The 22675-nt window shown below is 37.1% G+C and overlaps 1 protein-coding gene across 1 annotated transcript in view; it reads right to left on the reverse strand.

Annotated features, from left to right (window-relative positions):
- Positions 1-20558, reverse strand: part of LOC149287227 (plexin domain-containing protein 2-like) — a 104366-nt gene extending 83808 nt beyond the window's left edge. The window contains exons 1-2 of the mRNA XM_089493200.1: positions 20495-20558; positions 8847-9043 (exon numbers count right to left, since the gene is read on the reverse strand). Of these exons, the coding sequence (XP_089349326.1) occupies positions 8847-9043; positions 20495-20558 (261 nt within the window). The remainder of the gene's footprint in view (positions 1-8846; positions 9044-20494) is intronic.
- Between the last annotated feature and the right edge of the window lie 2117 nt (positions 20559-22675).

The following is a 22675-nucleotide window of genomic DNA, read 5'->3' on the forward strand; positions in this document are numbered from 1 at the left end:
TCTTTATATCCCATGGCAAGAGATGAATATCCAGAGTGTCCCATTGAATATATCTTCTGTGCAGAAAATAGCAGGAGTGCGTGCATAGGGGCAAATGCTTATGGGGGGTTTTGCAGATACCCTGTGTATTCACATAGGGAGCACAATGAAAATTCAGCTATTATATGCATTGAAGTGCATATGATGGCTCGAGTATCCCTTTAATGCTTTTATATGATGTATATGATTTGACTGCAATATCATTTTCTTAACATTCATGTTATGCCTCTTAACGTGCTGAATTTTTTTCAATCCCACATCTGCTGAGGAAACAAAAAAAAAATGATCTGTTGTCACAGATTTGATAAAATCATTCTATTAAACTTGATGTTTTTATTGATTTCGGCCACTATTTCTCTACAATAAAACACAAATCTCTCCTGAGAGATTTTAATAAAGTGAAAACATTTTATAAAATGGTTTTGTTTGAGTCAAAACAAAATCCACATAAAATGACTGAAGTTTGGTGTTTTCTCTTTTCTTGCTATTAGCACAACTGCCAGTCTGTCTTATAGTAATGTAGCCACTACTATGATATTTAGAATGAAGCATTGTTTACTTATTATAAAACGAATTCTGTAGAATATCCATACATTTCTGGAATGCCAGAAAATGTCTTCTCTTTATTTTTATGGAGTCACGTATTTCACTCTAAATCACTATGTTACTATGTAATTTTAAGAATATTTGTACTTAAAGGGGAAATCCAACCAGCCTGTCCAAAGTTTTTTTTTAAATAAAACATACTTTTAATGTAATTAATTTAAAACATTTGATTTAACTTACCTAGAGCTTTACTAGGCATACTCACCTACCCATGATCCTTTGGCACTCTCCTGCATCTTCGTTTGCCACCTGCAACTTGGTACGCTGCAATCATGAAATTGCATGTAATGTAGTACAAATTGAGGAAAGTGGCATCTGACATCATAGGATGATGTCACCTCTATGCTGGAGCACTGTGGAGACCAATGAAACGCCTGCTTGTACACATGGAGGGAGCAAGAAAGCCAGCCATGACACCCATGGTAAATTTTTCAACAAACTGATTTAGGTGTAGTTGGCAAGGCTTGACGGATAAGCAGCCTTGATTTATGTCACAGTCATGTGATATATGGTGAGCAGCAAATAAAGAGAAAGGAAAATGCTCTGGATGCATAACTATATGAATGTGTATTGCTTAATGAGTTCTACAAATAGCTTTCACACATAATATGATGCCTTATACTGGATATAGGCTGGCAATAGCGTGTGATATTTTGTTATTGCAGTGGGAACCTTTTTTGGAAGATAGTTAACTTGAAGTACCAATTAAGAACTGCAGAAATTCTGCCTCTAAAACCTAGGCTCGACTGTATAGTAATCAACACAGTGTGGATTATGAGCGGGACGTTGGAATCTAAATATCACATAAAGTCTCACAATGCAGCAGATGAAACCGAAAAGTTTAGTGTTGCAGTGTTAAGCAAAATAAACATTCAACCCAGTATTTTGGAAAGATGCTAAAATGGGAAAAGTACTTTATATTATGTTGTTTAAACAAGCAGCGCTTGGAAAATGTGACTTCTCTATGCATGATGGTCAACCTCAGTGGCCTTAGAATCCTGTATAATGCATGGTTAAATAAATAAAAGTCAACTCAATTATTGAACTATGCATTATGCAGGGTCAGCTAAACTCTTCTCGGCGGAGAAACTTGCCAGGGTTGCCATAGATAATGACTTTAACTCTCCTGCAAACTCTCTCTTTAACGAATAACCACCTTAGATAGGGTATATTATTTACTTGTAAACGGAATATCATATAAAAACTAAATGTAATAATGTAGGTGAATTATTTTACCTTTTTATGCTTTATTTTAATGTCATCTGAGTGATTATTTGTTTAAAAGCAGCATTATTTAACTAAAGCAGTATCTCTGGCTCTTCAAAATCATTGTTTTTACTGTGGAGATTTTAAATTCCTAAATAGAAAATAAAAAATACATCCCGTATCTTGATACTGTTGCTACAGACAAAAAGATGATAGACAACAGCATTGCCCCTCTAGCAAAGAATGGTTTAAAGACATCTAGGTTGGCGTAATAACTTACGGCTCCTTTCTGGTTTAATGACAACTATAAGAAGAAATACTGAAACTTTACAATGGCAATATATGTGGAGCAACATAAGCAATATATAACAATGATGAAAGTCATCATCAAAACTGTCCTGAATAACCCTAAAAAGCAGAAAATACACAGAAAACAATTACATAATATAAACGGTCAGACTTATTATTCCTATAAAACCTTTAAAAGAATCATAAGTATTAAATAAATATGAACACATAATTGTACTTAGCAAAAAGCAAAATCATATAGTTCATTTGTTTGATCAAACATAATTAAAAATAAAAATAGCATTACTTTATCAACTTACTCATACTGCACACATTTTTTCTTTTTTTTTAATTTTCTTCAGCAGTGGTTATAAGTATACAGAACTACTCTACAAACAAGTGTTTTTATATAATCATGAGTGCAGTCCATGGTGGCGTTTCAAACATATATATTGGATGTCTCTAGAAAAATAATGATCCATAGGCCATAATTTAAGTACAATTATTTGTTCATATTTATTTAATACCTATGATTCTTTATAAGGGGTAGTAGAAGCCTTATTTATCACTCTTAAATCCACATCTACCAGACAAGCCAAGTCTGTTTTTTCCCCCAGAAATCCCATGGTGCTGCCACAACCACAAGGAATTCTGGGTAGGTGAATGCAAATAAGGTCAACAATGATCATCTTTTTATATATATATATATATATATATATATATATATATAATATAAGTGAGGCAATACCAAGTGAACACCCATGGCCTCATTTTCTATGGAACCATCAATGTAATCTTTCACCTTAGTGTTTCTGAATCCACCAGCTGGTCATGTGCAGGTACAAACCTGGCCAAACTATGCAGAGTCGTGAAATTATCCACTAGGATCTTGTCACATATGTTGCGATATGCAGCCTATGTGAAACGTGTGTGCATGCGTCTAGCCTAGAGAGCTCTTTCTGGCTACAGAACCAAAGAAGATAAAGGACAGAATTCCCACTGAAGGAGAGCTCCTCAAAGGCTTCACACCTAGTGCAGAATATGTAAATAACAAAGACAAGTATGTGTATGTATGAGTAAGGGAGTGTGTGATCGCAGATACTGCACGCATGTTTGTATGATTGAGAATGTAAGTACAGTGAGTTTGTGGAGCCATTAAACCACTGTCCTAAACATTGATCATCCAAAGTTTTAAACATTCTCCCATAGGGTCTGGAATTGAGAGCTCTCTGGGCCAACATTCAATCTCCAGGTGGCAGTAGTAGTGTTGACCATACCCACTCCCTACCAAAACTCCATCAACTTCCCATTCAGATTTTATCCATACCAAGATACCGTAAAAGCAAACTGGTGATAGCACTGATTAAAGTACTGGATTAATATAAAATGCAGGTTTAATATAGAATATAATTAAAACAATACATAGCACTTTTGTTAGTTAGCTGCAAAGAGTTTGTGTCAAGTTCCTTCTGTGTAGAACACGAACAAGTGATACAACCAGACACTGCATTATATTAGAAAGCAATTCTTCCTTCGGGTCAGCGATCCTCCTAAACAGAAAAAGCAGTTGGAGTGAAACATCCCACAGAATTTTTAAAGAGCCGCTTTCCTCAGAGAATTCAATACTTGAAATAAACAACCATCGTCTCGCTAACCCTTTTTTTTACCACTCCTAGCCAGGCTAGTGCTTGTACAGTCTAATCTCTTCACCTCTGAAGAAGCCGGTCCGCGAAATGCATCAGGTGATTGTGACATATATCACAATATATATATAATCTGTTATTACCTTTACAATCCCACATCCAATGCATAAAACATACTTGTTTGGCCTAAGCAAAAGTATACCTTCCAGGTCTCTCTGGGATCTCCTTGTATCACAATGTTTTACAACCCGTATAATTTACAAAATTTGTGAGAAAATGCAGCCAAGAACTTATTCAGAAAACAATTGTGTATTCTAAATACTGTATTGTATTAAATAAATAGCCAATATGTCACAACATCACACATAATGACAAAAAGGCTTATACTGTTTATCTGTGTATTATAAAATAAGTAATAATATGTGTATTCAACAATTGATCAAAATATATTTTTTAAATGATGCTTGTACTATAATCAGCTGCTAGACATCTATAACTTCTCCATGAAAAACTGAATAATAAAAATTTTACTTGCAAAGTGGAAACTGAATTTATTTCTCACATTTTTCATTAAGACCGCCATTATTCAGATAATACCTAGAACTTTTTCATCTTCAATACCGCAGCATTATATTTTCTCCTCAAATGTATTCTATAAAAAGCCATTTTCTTTATCCCGCTTGTCTGGTTTCTCAGCTGAATTGCCAATGCTACTGCTCTTCATGCCTGAGAGATAACAAGCAGGGTCTGATGGTATCTAGAATTGGTGGAAAAAAGCAAAGCACACATCGGTTTCCTTAACCCTTTACAAGCCAGGGCAATATTGTACCTTACACCACTTCAGATAGTACATAGATGGAAGTATATTTATGTGAAGATTTCATTTGGAAAACAAGAGCATCGGTGCCCACCCACAATAGTCTGATCATGATTAAAATCCCATGGAAGCTGCTCAACATGAGGACTGGAATTGTGAGTTGCTACAGATATTGGGAAGAATGTTACAATGTGGAACTAAATCTGCTGACCCCATCAACAGCATGACCAGCATCTTTATCCATGCCATGGCTGCAGAGAAGTTATTTGTCCTTCAGGATTATTGTAACTCAGACAGCATGAAGACACATTACATCCAACATGCCAAGATAGCATCGTCCCAAAGTCACACAGCCATTTTTTTTATTTGTGGGAAAAACGTTTATTATTGGGACACGTGGAGTTGGTGGCAGGTAGCTGTAAGGAGGGAATTGTCTTAGATAGGCATTGTTCAATGTTTTTTTTGTTTACATCTTTAATTATGTGAGAGTCAAAGACTCATGTTACAATTAAGTTATACATTTACCCAGGGCAACACTCCACAGAATACTCTCTCAGGAAAAGAAAATAAGCACCCTCAACATCAGACTTCCTATGCTGATCCCAGATAGGGTTGCCAAAAGAAAACAAAAACTGAGCACTGTTAAATTGGCTTCAAAGCTGGCTCCAGTGAAGTCCATGCTCAGACAACCCTCGTCCTCCCAAAAATGCATTTCATAGAAGAGTGGTTAGTATGTCCCAAGAGAAAATGGCGTTACCTTAAAAAGCTAATCAAGAAAGCTACATTGTCCCTTGTGCAGGAGTATGACATCATATTCAAGATGTCATAAAATACAGTGCCACAAGGCAGCAAGTGACAGAGAAATACAAGTCAAAGGGGACCAACTGCAGATGGCCTGCTGTGCTCTCATAGCCCTACTGCAGGCTAATGCCCTCCCAGACCTGATACCCTAAACCTAGGCTGCATCGGCCAACACATTCCACTGCCTGCTGTCCTATTTCACTTAAAAAACTTTTACAATACGACATTTTGGGAGGACATCATAGCTATGCATGGCCCCAACATGTTTACTGTGGGCATTACTTTTTTTTTTTATATTCTAAATTACCCATCATTCCTTTCTCCTTTTATCCTTTTATTTTGTCATTATACCCTTTGAGAATCATATTTCTTCTTGTGCAGCTTAATTTTTTTTGTGAACACTACACAGTTTCATTTTGTTGTTCTTTCTAATATACACAAAAGGTTTGAGGCAGCAACGACCATGGCACAAAGTGAGCGCATCTTACTAATGAGATATATTGTCTAATGGCTTTTTAAATCATGATTCTAATCAAACCGGTATTCACAGTTCTTGTCTCCTACACGATGGTGGAAATTACAGACCAAATCGCCATGTTTTAATGGCTGCACGGTCTGATTGTCTACCTCTAGTCCTGCTGCTTCACATTTTCCAGTTGTCTTTTTTTTAAATGGCATCATAATTGCAAAGTGTCATAAATGTAATGGGAACCATATCTCTGCAGAATGGAAAATGGCACTTACTGAAGTTATACCTGGTATAAAAGACATTTAAGTTAAACATAAAACTCTACATAGCATTTTCAATTACCTCTGAAAACATTTATCAGCAGAATTGTCATAATTTTGTTTTAGAACGCTTAAATATGTCAAGCCACATGAAACAGAAAACATTAATGGCATCTGGACTGCAATAGCTTCTCTCGGGAAGCACTAGCATTGAAGTGACAAACCTGCCTTTTTGGGAAGGTGAATTTTCCAGGGCAAATGTACCGAGAGCATTCACTTTGCTGATATTGTAATCTTAGCAAAATCAATTTATTCTTTTCATTTAAATGTTTGCACTCTTTGATGGAGCAATGCGGAACGTGATAAAGAAGTAATTATCATGTTGGCTGGAAACTCGGGGATCTTAAAAGTTTATGTAATTGCAAATCTTAAGACGAAGCATTACCATCATTCTAACCTTAATTAGTGACGCTGAATCAAAAGAATGTTTGTTTGCATCTTTTAATTACCTTACTTTTACAATGTCATGTCAAGCTAACAAGAGCAGAGTATCTGATTTTTGAATAGCAATGATGTTAAAATATATTCTTAAAGGGACATTGTAAAAAAAAAAGAATAACTGGCTCATGTAAAAAGCCATTTTTAGCCGTCAAAATCTTTTTTTGATTACACCAAAGGTCTTTAGTTTTATTGTAATCTTGCTTTAAAGCAAAGACAGTTTTGTGTTCAGCTTATGATTAAAGCCATTCTGATTTTAGCTTCTCAGTAGCTGCTTTTTCATGAAATGGTATATGTGAAAACTTGACAAAGTTGTACAAAACTGCATTTTGTATACATGCATACTAGCAAAAAAAATACTTTTGGGGATACAAAGTTGAGTTTTATTCCACTGCCTGCTCCTGGAGGATCAAGGATGCAAAGCTAGGAAATATCAGTAATACACAATTAATTGCGGATCAATGCGGATAATTCTTAGCGTAAAGCAGGTTTAAATAGCCCATCCATCAAGTAGCAGGTGTAGATGGTCTGCAGTCATGTGCTGCAGGTGTGCTCCTCAGGAAGGTAGTCACTGACAGGTAACACAATCCTGAGAGGCTGCGGCACATCTCCCTCTGGTGGTGAAGGCACTAAATCACAACCTGTGAGGAGGTTGGGTGCTTGTCCTGCCGTAATCACATTTCCAAATTACAAATTATGGTTACTGGTTGCATGTGATATAACTCATTGAAAGAAGGCATCATATTTATCTACCATAAGTAATGGCACCTACTGGTAAATTATTTTGCTATCAGTTTTCTTGAATATAACGACCGGCTATGTACTGGTCTGTGATATCAGAGGCAAACTGAAAGAAAAAAGTGAACTCGTACAATGCAGATTCCTTATGACCCACTAGGAGGAACCAAATGTAGTTACATGTTTAGAGAAATGTTTTACAGTTACCATTGTGTTGAGTCTTGGTATTAAGCAAAGCACTAGCAGAGCCAAGTTTTAGCCCCGTCTAGGCTGATGCCCCACTACATCAACCCACTTCTACTACTGGAACTCATCTACTGCATAGGGAAGACACATATGTCTATACAGGCACGAGGTTTGAGCCAGCCGTCTGGATGAGCTAATTTAAACCAAGTCTTGGATTACAGCCCATGCTGCTTTACCCAACTATACTTTATCAGCTATTATATTATAGCTATATTGTCACACATTACATTTTTTTCATTATCGAAAGACACATGTACAACATGTAACTGTTCCTAGTACATGATAAATATCTTGAACATTATTTAACTGTACACCAAGGAGTATTCTCCGCAAAAACAACTGGCAAAAAGTGCTACACAGCAACACCTTATTGAAATGCATGCCCTTCCGAGCTAGTTCTATCAAACGCATGAAAAGGAACAAGAACGTGCTGGTTCCACAGAGCCATCTTAAAATATGCAGCATGGATCTTTTTTCTGATATTTTCATGATGTTCCCTAAAATAATGCACAACAAATTCTTAGTACTTTACTAAACAATTAATATTCTATGAGACACGCTTTAATTACTTCTATTATTACAAACACGGAGAATAAACCAAACACAGGACATATTACAAATACAATTATTTTGCTTTGCTGTAAACTACCCTCCTGATATCTCACATAGTCTTGATAACTTTTAGCACAGAAGGTTCTTTACCAGGAAGATGTTTGCAATATGTATATTTTTTTATATAAAAAAGCATCAGGTAATTTAAATGTGTCAATCTCATGAATATGCTCAATTTACTTCTTGCCTCTCCTGGTTTTTTATTTAACCCAAGGGGGTTTCTTGGAGGTGCAGAAGATTATATTGCAGTTAGTAACCAGTACATTGTCCTGGTCTTTTCTTGTGTATATTTTACACGGTCCATCTGACTTCTCACGGCATCGGCAGACTGTATGATGTTATCCTGGCATTCCACCAGCCAGGGAAAGCTACAACACAGCAGGGAGCTTGATCATCCAGTACGGCAATTTGCCCCTAGTAAAGCAGCTGAGTAACTGAAGCCATTAGACACTGTCACCATAAGCAGAACTTACTGGTGCTAAAATCAGTGCTGTGTTTGCCTATTCCTACTTCTAATAATAATAATAATCTACAGTAATTTATACAATCCAACTTTAGTGGCAATAATCATTAATATATCAACATACACACAAGATAAGTTTTAATGTAACAAGCAATACTACCTCAACATCTGTGCCATTGTCACTTCCATTGTCGAGGAACATTTCCAACAGACCAGCAACTTCAGGGAAATCATGGTCAATATTTGCTCTATTTGTGTCCACAGAATGCCGCTTCCACCTGTGGCTAAACATATTCAAGTCCACAGACACGTCTTCATCCAATCTGGGCATTATTTTGTTTGCTGAATAGTAGACATCTATGGCATAAAACAGAAAAATAAACTTATCATTCATATTCATAGACATAAAAACATTGTAATGTTGAAACGCTACAACATTTAAGTATTATAGTTTTAAAAGGATATATATATACTTTCTTTTTTCACACTTTCTTTTTTCAGTGTAAGATGGAGAGCCTGTTGAAAGCTGCACACAGAGTAAAAGAGACTCTCAGGTACAAAAGAAGAAATAATGACTTATAGCTATACATAGAGATAAAGACAGGTCTATTTACCAAGATTCCAACCGTCAAGCTATAGAGTTAAGATGTCTCATATAACTGAAAAGCATTTGAAAGCTCTTGACTAAGCCAACTTGAACAGCAATTTGTCTATTCATGATATCGTATCTTACGGTTCAGTCTAATGCTGTCATGATGCCAGTCTCCTATCAATTTATATCAAGTTGTGTTGAGCTGGTTATGGAGCAACTGAGATGGTTGTCAAGTTGGTTATGCAAAGCAGCAGTCACATCTGTCAAGTTGTTATACAATTTGGTCATTCCAGACAGTGGTTGAATTTGTCAACAAGTTTGTCTGTTTTACTACCTAAGAGGTACAGGTAAAGTTAGAGCCATTCGTCAACTTCCATGTCATCTACCAACTAGACCTAGATTAACCTTGTTGGAAGTTGGGTGCCAAGTCAACTTGAAATGTTGTATCACTTGTCACTTATCAATGTAAATACAAGAGTTGTTCCATTTCAGACAACTCATTTAAGTTGAACTCAGTGCTCAGTGAACCTTTAAATACTCTGTGCTTTCATTCATCAAAACACAGGTAGTTTATTTTATGATGCTCTACAACATAAATTAATTGAACACTCCATTTGATCAGCATCTTGCATGCATTTTTTAAAAGCATCAGCATCTTGTCACATTTTTTATTTTCAGTTTCCATCCATGACATATAGAAAAAGACTAGGCAATATGTACTATTCACTAGTAAATCGTATTAGAATTTTAAATATTTAGAACTTTATGTATGTAATAAATATATCTTTAAACAGTTTACTTTTTTCTGAAATAGGCTAAAAAATATGATAATCACAATATCTAAATTCTATTGATATGCAGTAAAGTAGCATCATTATGTTACAATTCTGTTTTGATTGAACGGTCATGCATATACAGACTTTATATTTTATTCATGCATGCACATATATTTTATGTTTGCTAAAATGACTCTTCTAGATGAAAACTGCTGTTCACCGAGGGACCCACATCACAAATATTTGGGTTCTTCCATTGTTGCTTGTCCGCTCCCTACCACAGTTGTGGGTTTGTGTCCAGTCTTCTATCCCTTGTGCACATTCAAGGGAAAAGAGAATCTGCTCTTGTCTTCTTCTCCTCAATATAAATACTCAAGACGCTCATATCCAATGGGATGAGTCGCCTCATATCATCTCCATGAGTTGCCCATTTGGCATGAGTTGCCCCAAGGTTAGTTAAGTAACAAAGAGATCTCCAAACAAAACAAAGCAGTTTGATATATAAAAAGGAACATACACTATGGACATATTCATGTTCACAGTGCAAATGTGTTGATGCTTGTTATGTGTGAGGGGAAAGCAAGATGTGCTGCTACGAGATAACCAATATATATAATCATGAATGCGTACAAAACATGGTTTATCTGCTAGAACAAACAGTTTGGTATGAGACAGACAGAGAAAACTATAAACTTGTCAAGCTTGAATTTACTAAAGGAACAATTAAAAAAAAGGCAATACTGTGAGTGGAATGAGAATAAATATACTAAGTAAGTGTACGATTGTGTATGTGATAACAGCACTGATGTCTTACAGAGATTAGGAAATAGACAAGCCCTGGATACTAAGAGGAAGGGCTGCATGACTGGGCCTATATTAACTATGAGCTTGCTGGCCAGTCTGGGGTCATCTAGGGGACATCCTATGGGGTCCCACATTCTTATGGGTGGGGTTTTGTGTGGCTATTTAGGGACCGTTTTTTCCCGCCACTTCTCAGGAAAACTTTTATCCTGAGAGATAAACCTGAGATTTTCCCGCCCTCCCTGCCTAAAATAATTTTTGCCTGTTTATCTGTCTGTTCTTTGTATGGCAGAATTCCTGAGATAGGTATGCTGAATTTTACAAATGGTTGTTATACCAACATTCATGTTTTATTTAATTTCTCCACGGGTTCAGTCCCTGGGGGAATTTGAGGGGTAGGGTGTTCCGACCCAACGGTCTCCGTTTGGAATTTGGCGGGATATCCCTACAAAATGTTATTGGTTATTTACATGTTATTGATGCATAACCTATCTCTTATTTTGAATGTATTTTCTTGCACTTGTCACAGCAATAAAGCGCTGTGGCCTTCACTTTTCCAATGACCTCTAGTCTCCTGTGTTTTTATTTATTTATGTTTTGCGGTATGTTAATATATAGTGCCCAAGTCAAGAGAAACCGTATAAATATTTTAAACCTCATTCAGGCGTTTGTTAAGTATTATAACAACATTAGGTATTTAATCAACTATAAATGACACATTTTTTAAATCAACAACTAATGGTCATAATAAGAGATGGATGGGCAAATGCATTCTTAAATAAATGGAAAATAACATCCAAATTGTATTAAGGAATAATTAGTAGTTCTGCAATGACTTAATATCCACTCACCATACCCGGGGAATTCCCATGGTAGCACATTTGCAGCTGTTCCTCTTCTGGGGGAGTGGCTTAATTTAGGGGTATGGCTAGTCATACATAGGGGTGGGGCTAGCTATAGTCAGGGCAGGAAGCAGAAGAAAGTGGGTGGGGAGTGGGCATGGCTCGGAGAAAGAAGAAAATGACCCCAAGACCAAGAGAAAATGGACTTCAGCTGGAGACTGCGGGTCAAACTTATTCAGTTCTCAGTTATGCCATTTGTGTAAAGAAACATTACCAAGATGAATGGAAAGACATTTTGGGGGGGATTATAGCAATATACACCTACCCCGAAATATTATGAAAGAGCTGCAGATGGAGACAAATGGGTGATTTATAATGGTGTAGTAAGCCCAAATTTCTGTCAAAGTCGACACTTTGTAACAATAATCCAACAGATTTAGCAAGTTAGCAACAAGCATGCAAATCTGCTAAAACTGTTGGTTTTCTGGCGCAGCCTAATTAGCAAAATCCGTTGGAAAACTGAAAGTTGTTTTTTTTAACAGAAGACACTGCCAAGCCTCCTTTGGCGGTTCTGCAAATCAGACCCACGTGTAAAAAAGCAGGCACCTTAATGCATCTGAATCTGACAGCAGCATGCGTTTTATACATCCCCCCGACTTTGTATGAGAATAAAAGTAAATGTGGCTGGGAGGAATACAAAAAATGCACGACAAGAAGCTCTCATTCCTAAAGGTTGAGACAATTCTAACTTAGCTTTTGCCCACTGCATTCAATAAGAACTAATTCTACAACGCAGCACAAATGAACTTAGTCAAACTCAACAGTTAATTACTGTGGAATTAGATAAACAATTAGAGAAAAATCCATAGACAGATGCTATTGTCAATACAAATATTACTTCTGTATTCTCGTAAGGCCTACAATATATTTCACTTTCTCTCCAGAATATTTGATGAAATAGTTTATTTGCTGTCATTTACATATTTCATGTTTAGGTGTCACATACGGTTTCAAAGCTCCTTACTATTTCATAGACAGACGCGATGTACCTTCTCATTGTTATATAATGCATTAGGTGAAGTCTCCTCACACCTTCAAATGTTTTTTTGGATATTTTTCTTCGCTGAGGGGTCAGAGTTATAGTCGAGTAACAAGGCATATGCATGCCCAATATCTATCACAAACGGTTTATACTGATGACTGATGTTATTTCACAGCTGAATTCAACTCAGATTTTAAGATCATTTCCAATGAATACCATTCTATTATTTATACTTCAGCTGTACAGTTAATGAAGCATTTTCAAGCTGATTTTATGGTTTTTTCCATTAAATTTTTCATGTACCTGAAAATCAGAGGAATATACTGTTTGGACTTCTGTCAAATTCCATTCTGATAAGATCTGCATGTGTTGAAATAATACTATATTATATATTGTTAATAATACTATATAATTGAATATAGTAAAGGAAAGGCATTCACGTATATGTTAAAAACAGGACTATTAGTCAAATGAACTCATAATCAATGTATGTAACGGGGACTGTGGGGAAAAACAGTGTCTTGTAGTTCAGCTCTCTTAATGTGAGGCATATTTTAAACAGTAATGCCACTTTTTAATGGCATTAATTTATAGACTTGTGCACTTTTGTTTTTGCCACAGGGAATATGTAGCCCCGTGGAGCAGGACTGAATTTCCCGAATTTTTTATATTATACATATTATAATGCCTGGTTTTGTCACCAATATTTATTTATTAATGAAGAATAATAGATTATATGACAATATATAATAATTATAACAATATAATAAAAATTAACAGGTTTGGCTGGTAGCAAAAAAGAGGAACTGTCTTAATCAACTAAACTCTACTCAGGAAGAGGGAAAAATGTCTGCTATAATTCTTGTAATACACTACAGTAGTCACCACAGCTTCTCCAATCCGCCCTTCAGTAACTTTTTTGCACTAAAATAAAATTTAATTTTTATTAATTAACTTGCAGTATGGCGGGTGAGCAATGAACATTAATCTCAGCCTCTGCTAAGCTGTCACTGTCTCCAACACTCCAACAAACGCACAAGTCTATTATTTATTTTAAATCTGTATATATGGCAACTCTATGTGTCAGTGTAAATATTCTGAACAGCCACTTGGCTCCGACGGGAAGCTAGCCTGTTTCTGAGGATCCATGAGTCCTACTTTTAAGGAGAAATCACTAGAAGAGTCCAAACCTATGAGTAGTAGTACTAATAGTGCTACCTGCCAGAACACGGACAGCAGGCATATTATTTCCCTGAAATACAGGCATTATCCAATTATTGTTTAAATTATGCATTGCTTTTTAATACAGTTCAAGAGTATACAATGTACATGTTAAATGTGTAAGAGGTGGAAAGATACAGTACATACAACTGGTTTCTAATTTACCATCAGTGATTTTATTGACTTTATTGGACCTTTTGTCTCCCTCCCACAATATACAATATCTATTGAGGGGTCCATGGACAAATATAACAAGTATAACAAGTTTGTGGATCATGAACGCAATCCAATCCATTTGCCTTTGATCAGTAAGTTTGCATTAACATTCACCTACATCAATAACTGTTTCCAACTTGTGACCTAGTTTGCTGTAAACTAAACATTAATTCTATTTTGGTGTATCACGCCAAAAGAAATCATGTATTCTTGCCACCAACAGGTTAAGCAAAGCCTAAAAGAAAATAAAATCAAAATCCTTGTGAAAGGTCTGTTGTTATGAATAATGCATAACATAAATGTTAATCTAAAATAATAATCACATCACTTCTGGTATGTAATAATTGCAGAAGCAATACATTGTTCAAGTCATTTTAACAAAGTCTGGTAATTAGACATATGAAAAATGATACAAAAACCGGGAAATGTTCTTGCATCTCTGTCTTTTTAATTTAATCTCTTTCCCCAAAAAAAATGAAAATGGTTAATGAGTTTCTGAAGTCTAGAAGAAACTATATAAAAAAAAAACTAATGAACTTTATTAACCGCATCTACAAAAACCTGACGTTTTATACCAGTTTTATGAAGGCCACATTTATATGTAAGATGGGTTTATGGGGGGGGTGACCTTGCAAATTACCTTGAATTTATTAAAGATAGAAACTGTGCAAGCATAAGAGTGTTCAAAATGTAACTCGCATGTTATCTAGACGTACAATTTTTGAGTGCTTGTCTAAAAAGAGACCAACAAAAAAATCAGAGAACCAGGTGGTCAAGCAGCTTTCAACCTGGTGATAGAGACAGGATAGCCTGATGTTATAGAGTAGTTTGTGCCAGAAATGCAGGTGTCCAGGCAGCAGCGGTAGGGCATATGGCAAAGATAACCAGTTTTGATGTTTTTGTGAGATAGGCTAGGTAGCTGTCTAGAGTATCATGTCATCAGGGGCATGCTGGGCCGGGGGGCAGGGGGGCAATTGCCCCCCAGGCCGCCCTGAATCCGGGCCGGCGGGCTGGCCAGGTGGCCGGCAGACAAACATTCATGGCAGCCGCAAAGTTAAAAACTAAGCGGCTGCCACCGGGACTGTCCGCCTCCAAAAACGATGCGCGCGGCAACTGTGGCTGTGCGCCGGGACTTGATGTCAAATCCCTGCGCACAACACTGAAGCCACGCCCACCGTCTTCCGCGCTCTCTGCACCGGAAGGACGGGACACAGAAGAGGAAGAAGAAGAGGAAGAATGAAGAGGAGGAGGAAAAGCGACAGTGCCAGAGGAAAGGTATGAAAATATTAGTAAGTGTGTGAGAGTGATGGGTGTTATGCTATAGTTTATGATGAATGTTTGTGAATGAGGGTTTGAGATTGCATGGAAGTGTGGGGGGATAGCATGGCATAGGGAGGCTGTCTAGGCATGATAGGAGTGTGACTGCTGTTATCAAATTTTTTTTTGTCCAACTGTGGTGTGTTTACAACACTTTTATTAAAAGTAAATTACATACCAAAATTGGACAGAAAAATTCAATAACAGTATTAATATATATGATTGCAAACAGCAATCACACGCCTATCATGCTAAGTCAGCCAGTACATGCTAGAACCTGGGTATGATAGGATTGTGATTGCTGTTAATTATATGTATATATATATATATATGTGTATATATATATATATATATATTAATATTGTTATTGATTTATTTTTTTTGTCTAGTTTTGGTGTGTTACTTTTAATAAAGTATTTTAAAAGTTTTTGGCCAAATGAATGCAGAATTTTCTGTTGCGGTCCAGAATTTTCATTTCGGTGCATCCCTACTATGTACTAAGCCAGTCACTGAAGTGTTAGGCCTACACCACATCAATGTTTGGCTTAGTATATAGTGATAGAGGTTGTAGTGCAGTATTGTCAGTGTCTGGCTCAAAGTAGAGGCACACATTGACGGTGGTACAGCGTAATCCCTAAGTATATAATGTTAGCAGTTATGCTGTACCACCGTCAATGTGTGCCTCAGTATATAATGATAACAATTTTGCTGTACCCCTGTCAATGTTTGCCTAACCACAGAAACTATGCAGTTTTAAAGTGTGTGTGTGGGGGGGGGTGCCACATGCAGGATCTGCCACAGGTGCCAAATACTCTAGGTACGCCCTCGCGTCGTGCGGCAGTCAGCCTCAATGGCCATTCCTCAGCTCTTCGTCCCACGTCTTAAAAGGGGCGGGATAAAGAGCCGAGGCGCGGCTATTGGGCGGCGCGGTGCGTGCTCGCCGGCCGCTTTAATTTCATTAGGCGCCGGTGGAGTGACTGCCGCTCGACGGCCGCTTTCAATGCCGCTCGCAGCCGCTTTGATGGGCCACTTGACTACACTTGCCCCCCAGGCCTTAGGCTGCCAGCCCTCCCCTGCATGTCATTAATGGTTAATACACAGGTAATGGAGGGGATCTCCAGGGCCAGACTGACGATGACTGGGAAGCCCTGGAACTTTAAGTCCAGCGGCCGCCTGATGACGAAAGTGCAGCCGAAGGCTGGATATGAGTGGCCACATGCTACATTTTTTGGCTCATGTAGCGTTCAGCCAAGCCACACACTATTGGCACTGTTGGTGCTGTTGGCCAGTGGCCTACTGGGCATTTGTCCCATGGGCCCAATGACAAGTTCGGGCCTGTCCACCTTCATAGTATCTTTGGCTTGTGCTATTGTAAGAGGAGCATCAGGATATGACCTCATGCCTCTGCTAGCAATACTGGCCCTTATTGAATGACAGAAGAATGGGCTGCTATTGACCAATTTCCCATGCATTGGCACAGAGATCTACCTGCTTATGCAAACAAACGTGAGGAAGAATGACACCTCCTTGGTCACAGATGACTACCATTTATAGAACATCCTTTTCATGAAGGAGTTAATAATAGGTGAGCAATAACTTGATGGGAGTAAATAATTATACAAATTAATTAAACGGGAAGTTCCTAAGGTATTAACATAAAGTAGGCTGCAATGCATATAAATAGTTTATATTAATACAGAAAGACTAAATTTATTTAGAGTAAAAAATAGAAAAATGCCGGCTTTGGAAAAAGTGGCAGACATACTTTAACTATCAATGACAAGCAATCTAATCTCACTATTGTTCCTTCTACTCTTCCATCACTCTGTTTACCGGTAAATCAGCTGTAAATCCAGTTTATCCATCACAGCAATAACATAAACTCTGGTTTATTGCCTGAAATGAGCATAAGCTTGCTATATGTCAAAACAGGAATAGCAAGTGTCATTCTTTGCTTGAATTTCATTTTATTGAAAAGGATAAACTATTTGTAGCAATATTACTAACAAATGATATATATGCAGTGATTCCCGAAAATATTCTACAATAATCTAAACCAATTGACTTAACACAGGTAATTGCACACAACAATAGACTTGGAAAAAATACATATTTATAGTTAAGCAACATTTCTACCTCTATAAAACTAATATAATATACATTTCCCTAGGAACCAGATCTAAGACAGCTACACTGGCAGTTTATCCTACACATGATGGTAAATAAAAGGTTATATGTTATTCTATTTTAACACAAAAGGAATACATATCCAATAAGTGTATTCACGCTTATTGTTGCGCACTGTTCTTGCTCTGTTGACACAATACTATATTAGTTTCAATAAGGCCTCTTTATTATCGTGTTCGTAAAGCCATGTAGAAAAAGTAAATTATGATAAAAACATCAAGAATATAACTTGCTTAAAAAAAGGACACCTGCCAAAAAAATATTAATATTAAAGTACATTACAAGAATGTTAATAATCATAATCGTTAAGAACAACCATCAGCTGTAAGAGAAACTGCAGCTCCAGAGCTGCAGGACACTGACCGCATTTTGCTTACTTGGCATCAGCTAGAAAGCAGTGAACGTTAGTTTATTTTTTCATTTGGAAGAAAAGCATGTCTCACCATTAACAAGAAGTATACGCTACAACCCCGTGAAGACGGGGATCATTTATATATGTCTGAGTTTACTATTAATGACACATAGCAACTCCTCATTCACTAAATCAAAAGGAGAACATTCAAATGTAATATCTTGCTCTAAATACCTTCATTATCACAGTTGGATTAACCCAATTGATAATTAAATGTTGCTGAAACATACAAGTTAATGACTAAGTATATAAACGGCCATAAACTCGGAAGACACAATTATTCTTTGATAATGTACTAATCTTGCAAATAAAAAGCCCATTCTCCCATACTTAAATGAATAAAAACTGCTTAAATGTGTAGTACCAAGCAACAGGATTTACAATTAAGCAGAGAAAATAAAAATAAAACTTCAGTACATAGTACACAGATCAATCAATTTGGTGACTTAAAGAATAGCTTACAAAATGTCTGGTTCTATCTGCTTGTAGAACAGAGAGACACAAATAAAGGTAAATGTATCTTGTCAAGTCATTTATGATTGCTGATGGTTGGTTATGAATAAATTAAATTCTTGATGGAAGAAAAGGACAGATTGGTTACTTCTCTTACATTTTGCAATAAGTGTCTTGGTGACTTTAGTTTTCTTTGTCCCAGGCAAATGCCCAATAGTCAGGACCGCTACCAACTTAAAAATTCTTATAGGTAATTTTGTACCGATATTTTAGTAAACAGAAAAAATACAATAAATTAGAACTCATTTTGTAATATAACAGCTTCTCTAACCTTACCCTTAGATATTTGTGGCCATAGCTTTATAGAGGAGGGTTCCTGGTGTAAACATTCTCTAGTGGTAAAATCTTATGCATAAAACAATGCAAGCATCAGAAAGCGTGCTATTGCTATACCTGGGAACCCTCTGCGTTTGACCCAAAGAGGGGAGCGACTGTCATCCCCATAATCAATAGTTGGGGACCCCTGTTTAAATATTTTTCCTATCATTTTATTTTTTAAGTGAATTATTATTCTAGCAGCAACCCAGAATTCTGTGTATGCATTTTTGCAGGTTCTGACCAAACCTTAGGGTTGAGTAACCCATCCTGCCACATGGGTGCCTCATTAATGGTGTCCAAAGAAGCCTTTAAATAGCTTGAGAGCCTCAATTGGGTTAAAATGCATTGATTCCGCTCTTTGGTAACCAATTTAGCCATGGAAAATCAGATAGGACTTGCCAAAATTGGGGCATTTTGACATAGTGATGGGCTAAGCAATATATGGCCATCACCAATAGTTATGCCTTAGATTTTTTTATTGTTTTTTGAATGGTATTCACTGGGTATGTGCTCAATTGTTGCTTTATTTTCTCTCCCCAAGTTTTTATTTTTGTGCTGTGCACCTTTAGTGAATAAACCTGTTTGTCTTTTCTTACCCATGCGACGTCTAGTATCTGCTTGTAAGCCAGCTGCACAAGTAATGCCGTGCTTCGTCTGGCTTCACAACACTAGTTTAAATAAACCCATTATAAATATATTAATAAACATGCATTTATTGATGCAATGTTCGCATATTGAATGTAAGAAACTCAGGTGTACGTTGTTGTTCATTCGCTGACAACGTTTGGCTTGGACACACATATCCCACTACCAGATGGCTGAGTGTATTTCATGCCAGCAAGCTTTAGAGGTGTAAAAATGCCAATGTTGAAATTGAAAACAGGTGGCAAAAATTTCACTTGGCAACTTGGCATCTGTAAGTAATCAGTTAATGTAAAAGCCTTGGTCGGACACAAATTAGCCTCATTGCTGATGACATTTTTAATACCATAAGGAGACTGCAGCTGAGCATAATTATAATTACAGTACACATCGAAATAACTGATCACCTATGACACAGCTGTATCTCGCCTAACCGTATTTCTTAAGAGAAGCAAGAAACCACTTGTATGTGTATTTTGTACAGATTAATCGTTAGAATTAAAGGGAACCCATCCTTTGCTTTGCTAAGTTCATATTTAAGAATAGTAAGTTTGTATGTTTACAAACAGTATAACCAGATCTAGGAACTTAACCGCTTAATGACAAGCTCAAATGCATTCTTTTCAATGGGTTTAGGGACCGCCCATTGTCCTTAAGGGGTTAAACCCAATTCTAAGGGTGAAGTACTGCTTATCCAGGGTCTCCAAGTCACTTTCTGCACTCTGTGTCACCACTGTGATTCATTCCACTTTCTGATCCTCTCAACCTAGTTTCCTCCCAACAAGTCATGTCTGGGGCTGGCCCTGCTCTATTGGCGCATCCCTGTGGAACCTACCTTAGGACGTTCTCAGGTATGAATATAGATTAGGTATGATTTAGAGCTGTGCCTGCTGACTTGTGTTAAGAAAAGCCTGCATGATAACACTTACTTGTCCTAAGTTTACTTGCTTTTTTTCTTCCTACTTCTACTTCTAAAGCTGCAGGACACATCATCTTTCATCAAAAGAACTCAATAGACTTTTAGGGGGGGAAAATGATGACCCATATGTCTGTTTTTAATAAGCAGCAGGTATAGGCACTATACTTCCCCTGTATATACCGTATTCATTTTCAGTGTTCAGTTCTTTCCTCTATCCTTAGAGCAAGAAGTAAGATGGCAGGAGGCAAGGTTACCCGACTCATGGCATTTTCTCCAGCTTCATTTAAAACAGTCCATGACTGCTTTACTAATTTAACATTACCGTCTTGTTTTATATGACTCAAACCATACGACCTTTTGTTTTGTATATAAATAATGAATTATAAATATACATATTACATATACATCCATACAAATGTGCATATACATATATATATATATTCATTATTTAAAAGTGTTTTTGTGCTTCTGCTTCTGTTTTTTCTAAAACACAAAAGACATTTTTCTGAATGCTAGAGGTCAGACTGAAATGTGTTGGCTACCCACAGAAATTGCTCCATTCCAGAAATCATAACAAGAGCAAGAGGTTTAATGGAAAGGCAGACATTCCACAAGTGGTGATCACACTGAACAATTCTAAATTACCTTTTACCTCCTTATATAACTAGGTCACAGATCAGAGAACTTGAAAGTTGCTCGGGGCAAAACCAAGCTGTCTGAATTGAACGCTTTTCCTGTATTCCATCCATCACTAATGATATTTTTGTTGGATACAATCTATAGCTAAAGGCTAGAATTGGCCGGTGAGATAGTACAAAAAAATGGTAACTTGTCATATTATGTGAGATGATAATAGGCATTTTTTATTTTCGAGAGATGAGTATTTATCAAAGTTATGGAAAGGTAGCTGGAGAACAGATGATGCGAAAATGTCTAGTCTAGACATAGGCCAGAACAGAATAGTTGAAAGTTGCACAAAAAGATAGCTGTAGGGTCTACAATCACTGTTCTATTAAGTAGGAAAGAATCCCCCAAACTCTTTTAGTTTTGAGTCCAGCAATCTATCTCTCAAACATTTACACAGTAGGCAACTTGTCATAGACATATTCTCAGTGTCTGGGAAAAGACCCCATGTTGATATCACATCTGCTTCAGGAAGAAGAAGGAGGTCCAGGGACAATGCGTCTTGGCAGGTCAAGTGAGCCACTCACCTTGTGGAGCCTGGGGCAGATGCTACTAAAAATATCCTATAGAACCACTCAAACTTCCCAGACTAGGCTACCTGGAGCTTACCCTTTTCTGGGGGGGGGGTGTCTAGGTGGGCCTAGCCATGCATGGGACAGGGCTAGCTGCATGTGAGGTGGGACAAGCCCCAGAAAGTCTTTAGTGATGATAGGCAGGGAGTAGGTGTTCACCATGTCAAGTCCCGGATATGATAACAGTGACTCAGTTGTACAAACTTGGGTGATTCTACATAAGAGTCGGTGTGATTATGTTTTTCTTTCTTTTCAAACAGTAGTGACTGGCTTATTTACTTGATTAACTTGATTCAGAGACTATACGCTTACAGAGCCTCTTTCCTATTGCTTTATAATGTCTGTATGACTATGGTACTCATTATATACCTTTCCTTTAAAACACTGTAGATTATAAAGCACTATGCATACGCAGTGGCCATTTGAAGTATTAAGAGCCAGGGCTTAACTGGCTAGTGTGCTGGCATCCAATGGTGCCCCCAATTACTTTTTTGGTTAATTAGGTCCTTTAGTGTCAAGCCACTGTGCGCAAGCTCCAAAAGTGTAAAAGCATTTATTTTAATCCCCAGTATGTCCATTTGACGTATGTGTGACATACTGTATTTTTTCCAAAAGTTAATTGATCCCATTGTCTGTAAAACCTCAATGCCGCTCTGTATCTTATAGAAAAAAACGATATGGTTTGGAGTTTGCCAAAGCTATGTATTTGATATTACTATATTATATTTCATATTTAAGCTTTGTGGTACACAAAAGGCACTGGGATATAATCACAGTACGTCAATCAGTTTGTGAGAAGCCAGGCACATATTGCTTTCTGCCACTAAACTGCTGATATGTTTGCTATAAGGGAAGGAGGTGGATATTACATTTTATTCTCCACACATTTATAATTACATACAGTAAAATCGATTACTCCCTAGACCCAGTTTAAT

The sequence above is a fragment of the Sceloporus occidentalis genome, unplaced genomic scaffold (assembly GCF_023333645.1).
Source record: "Sceloporus occidentalis isolate IW3139 unplaced genomic scaffold, rSceOcc1.0.p SCAF_63, whole genome shotgun sequence".
NCBI lineage: Eukaryota > Metazoa > Chordata > Lepidosauria > Squamata > Phrynosomatidae > Sceloporus > Sceloporus occidentalis.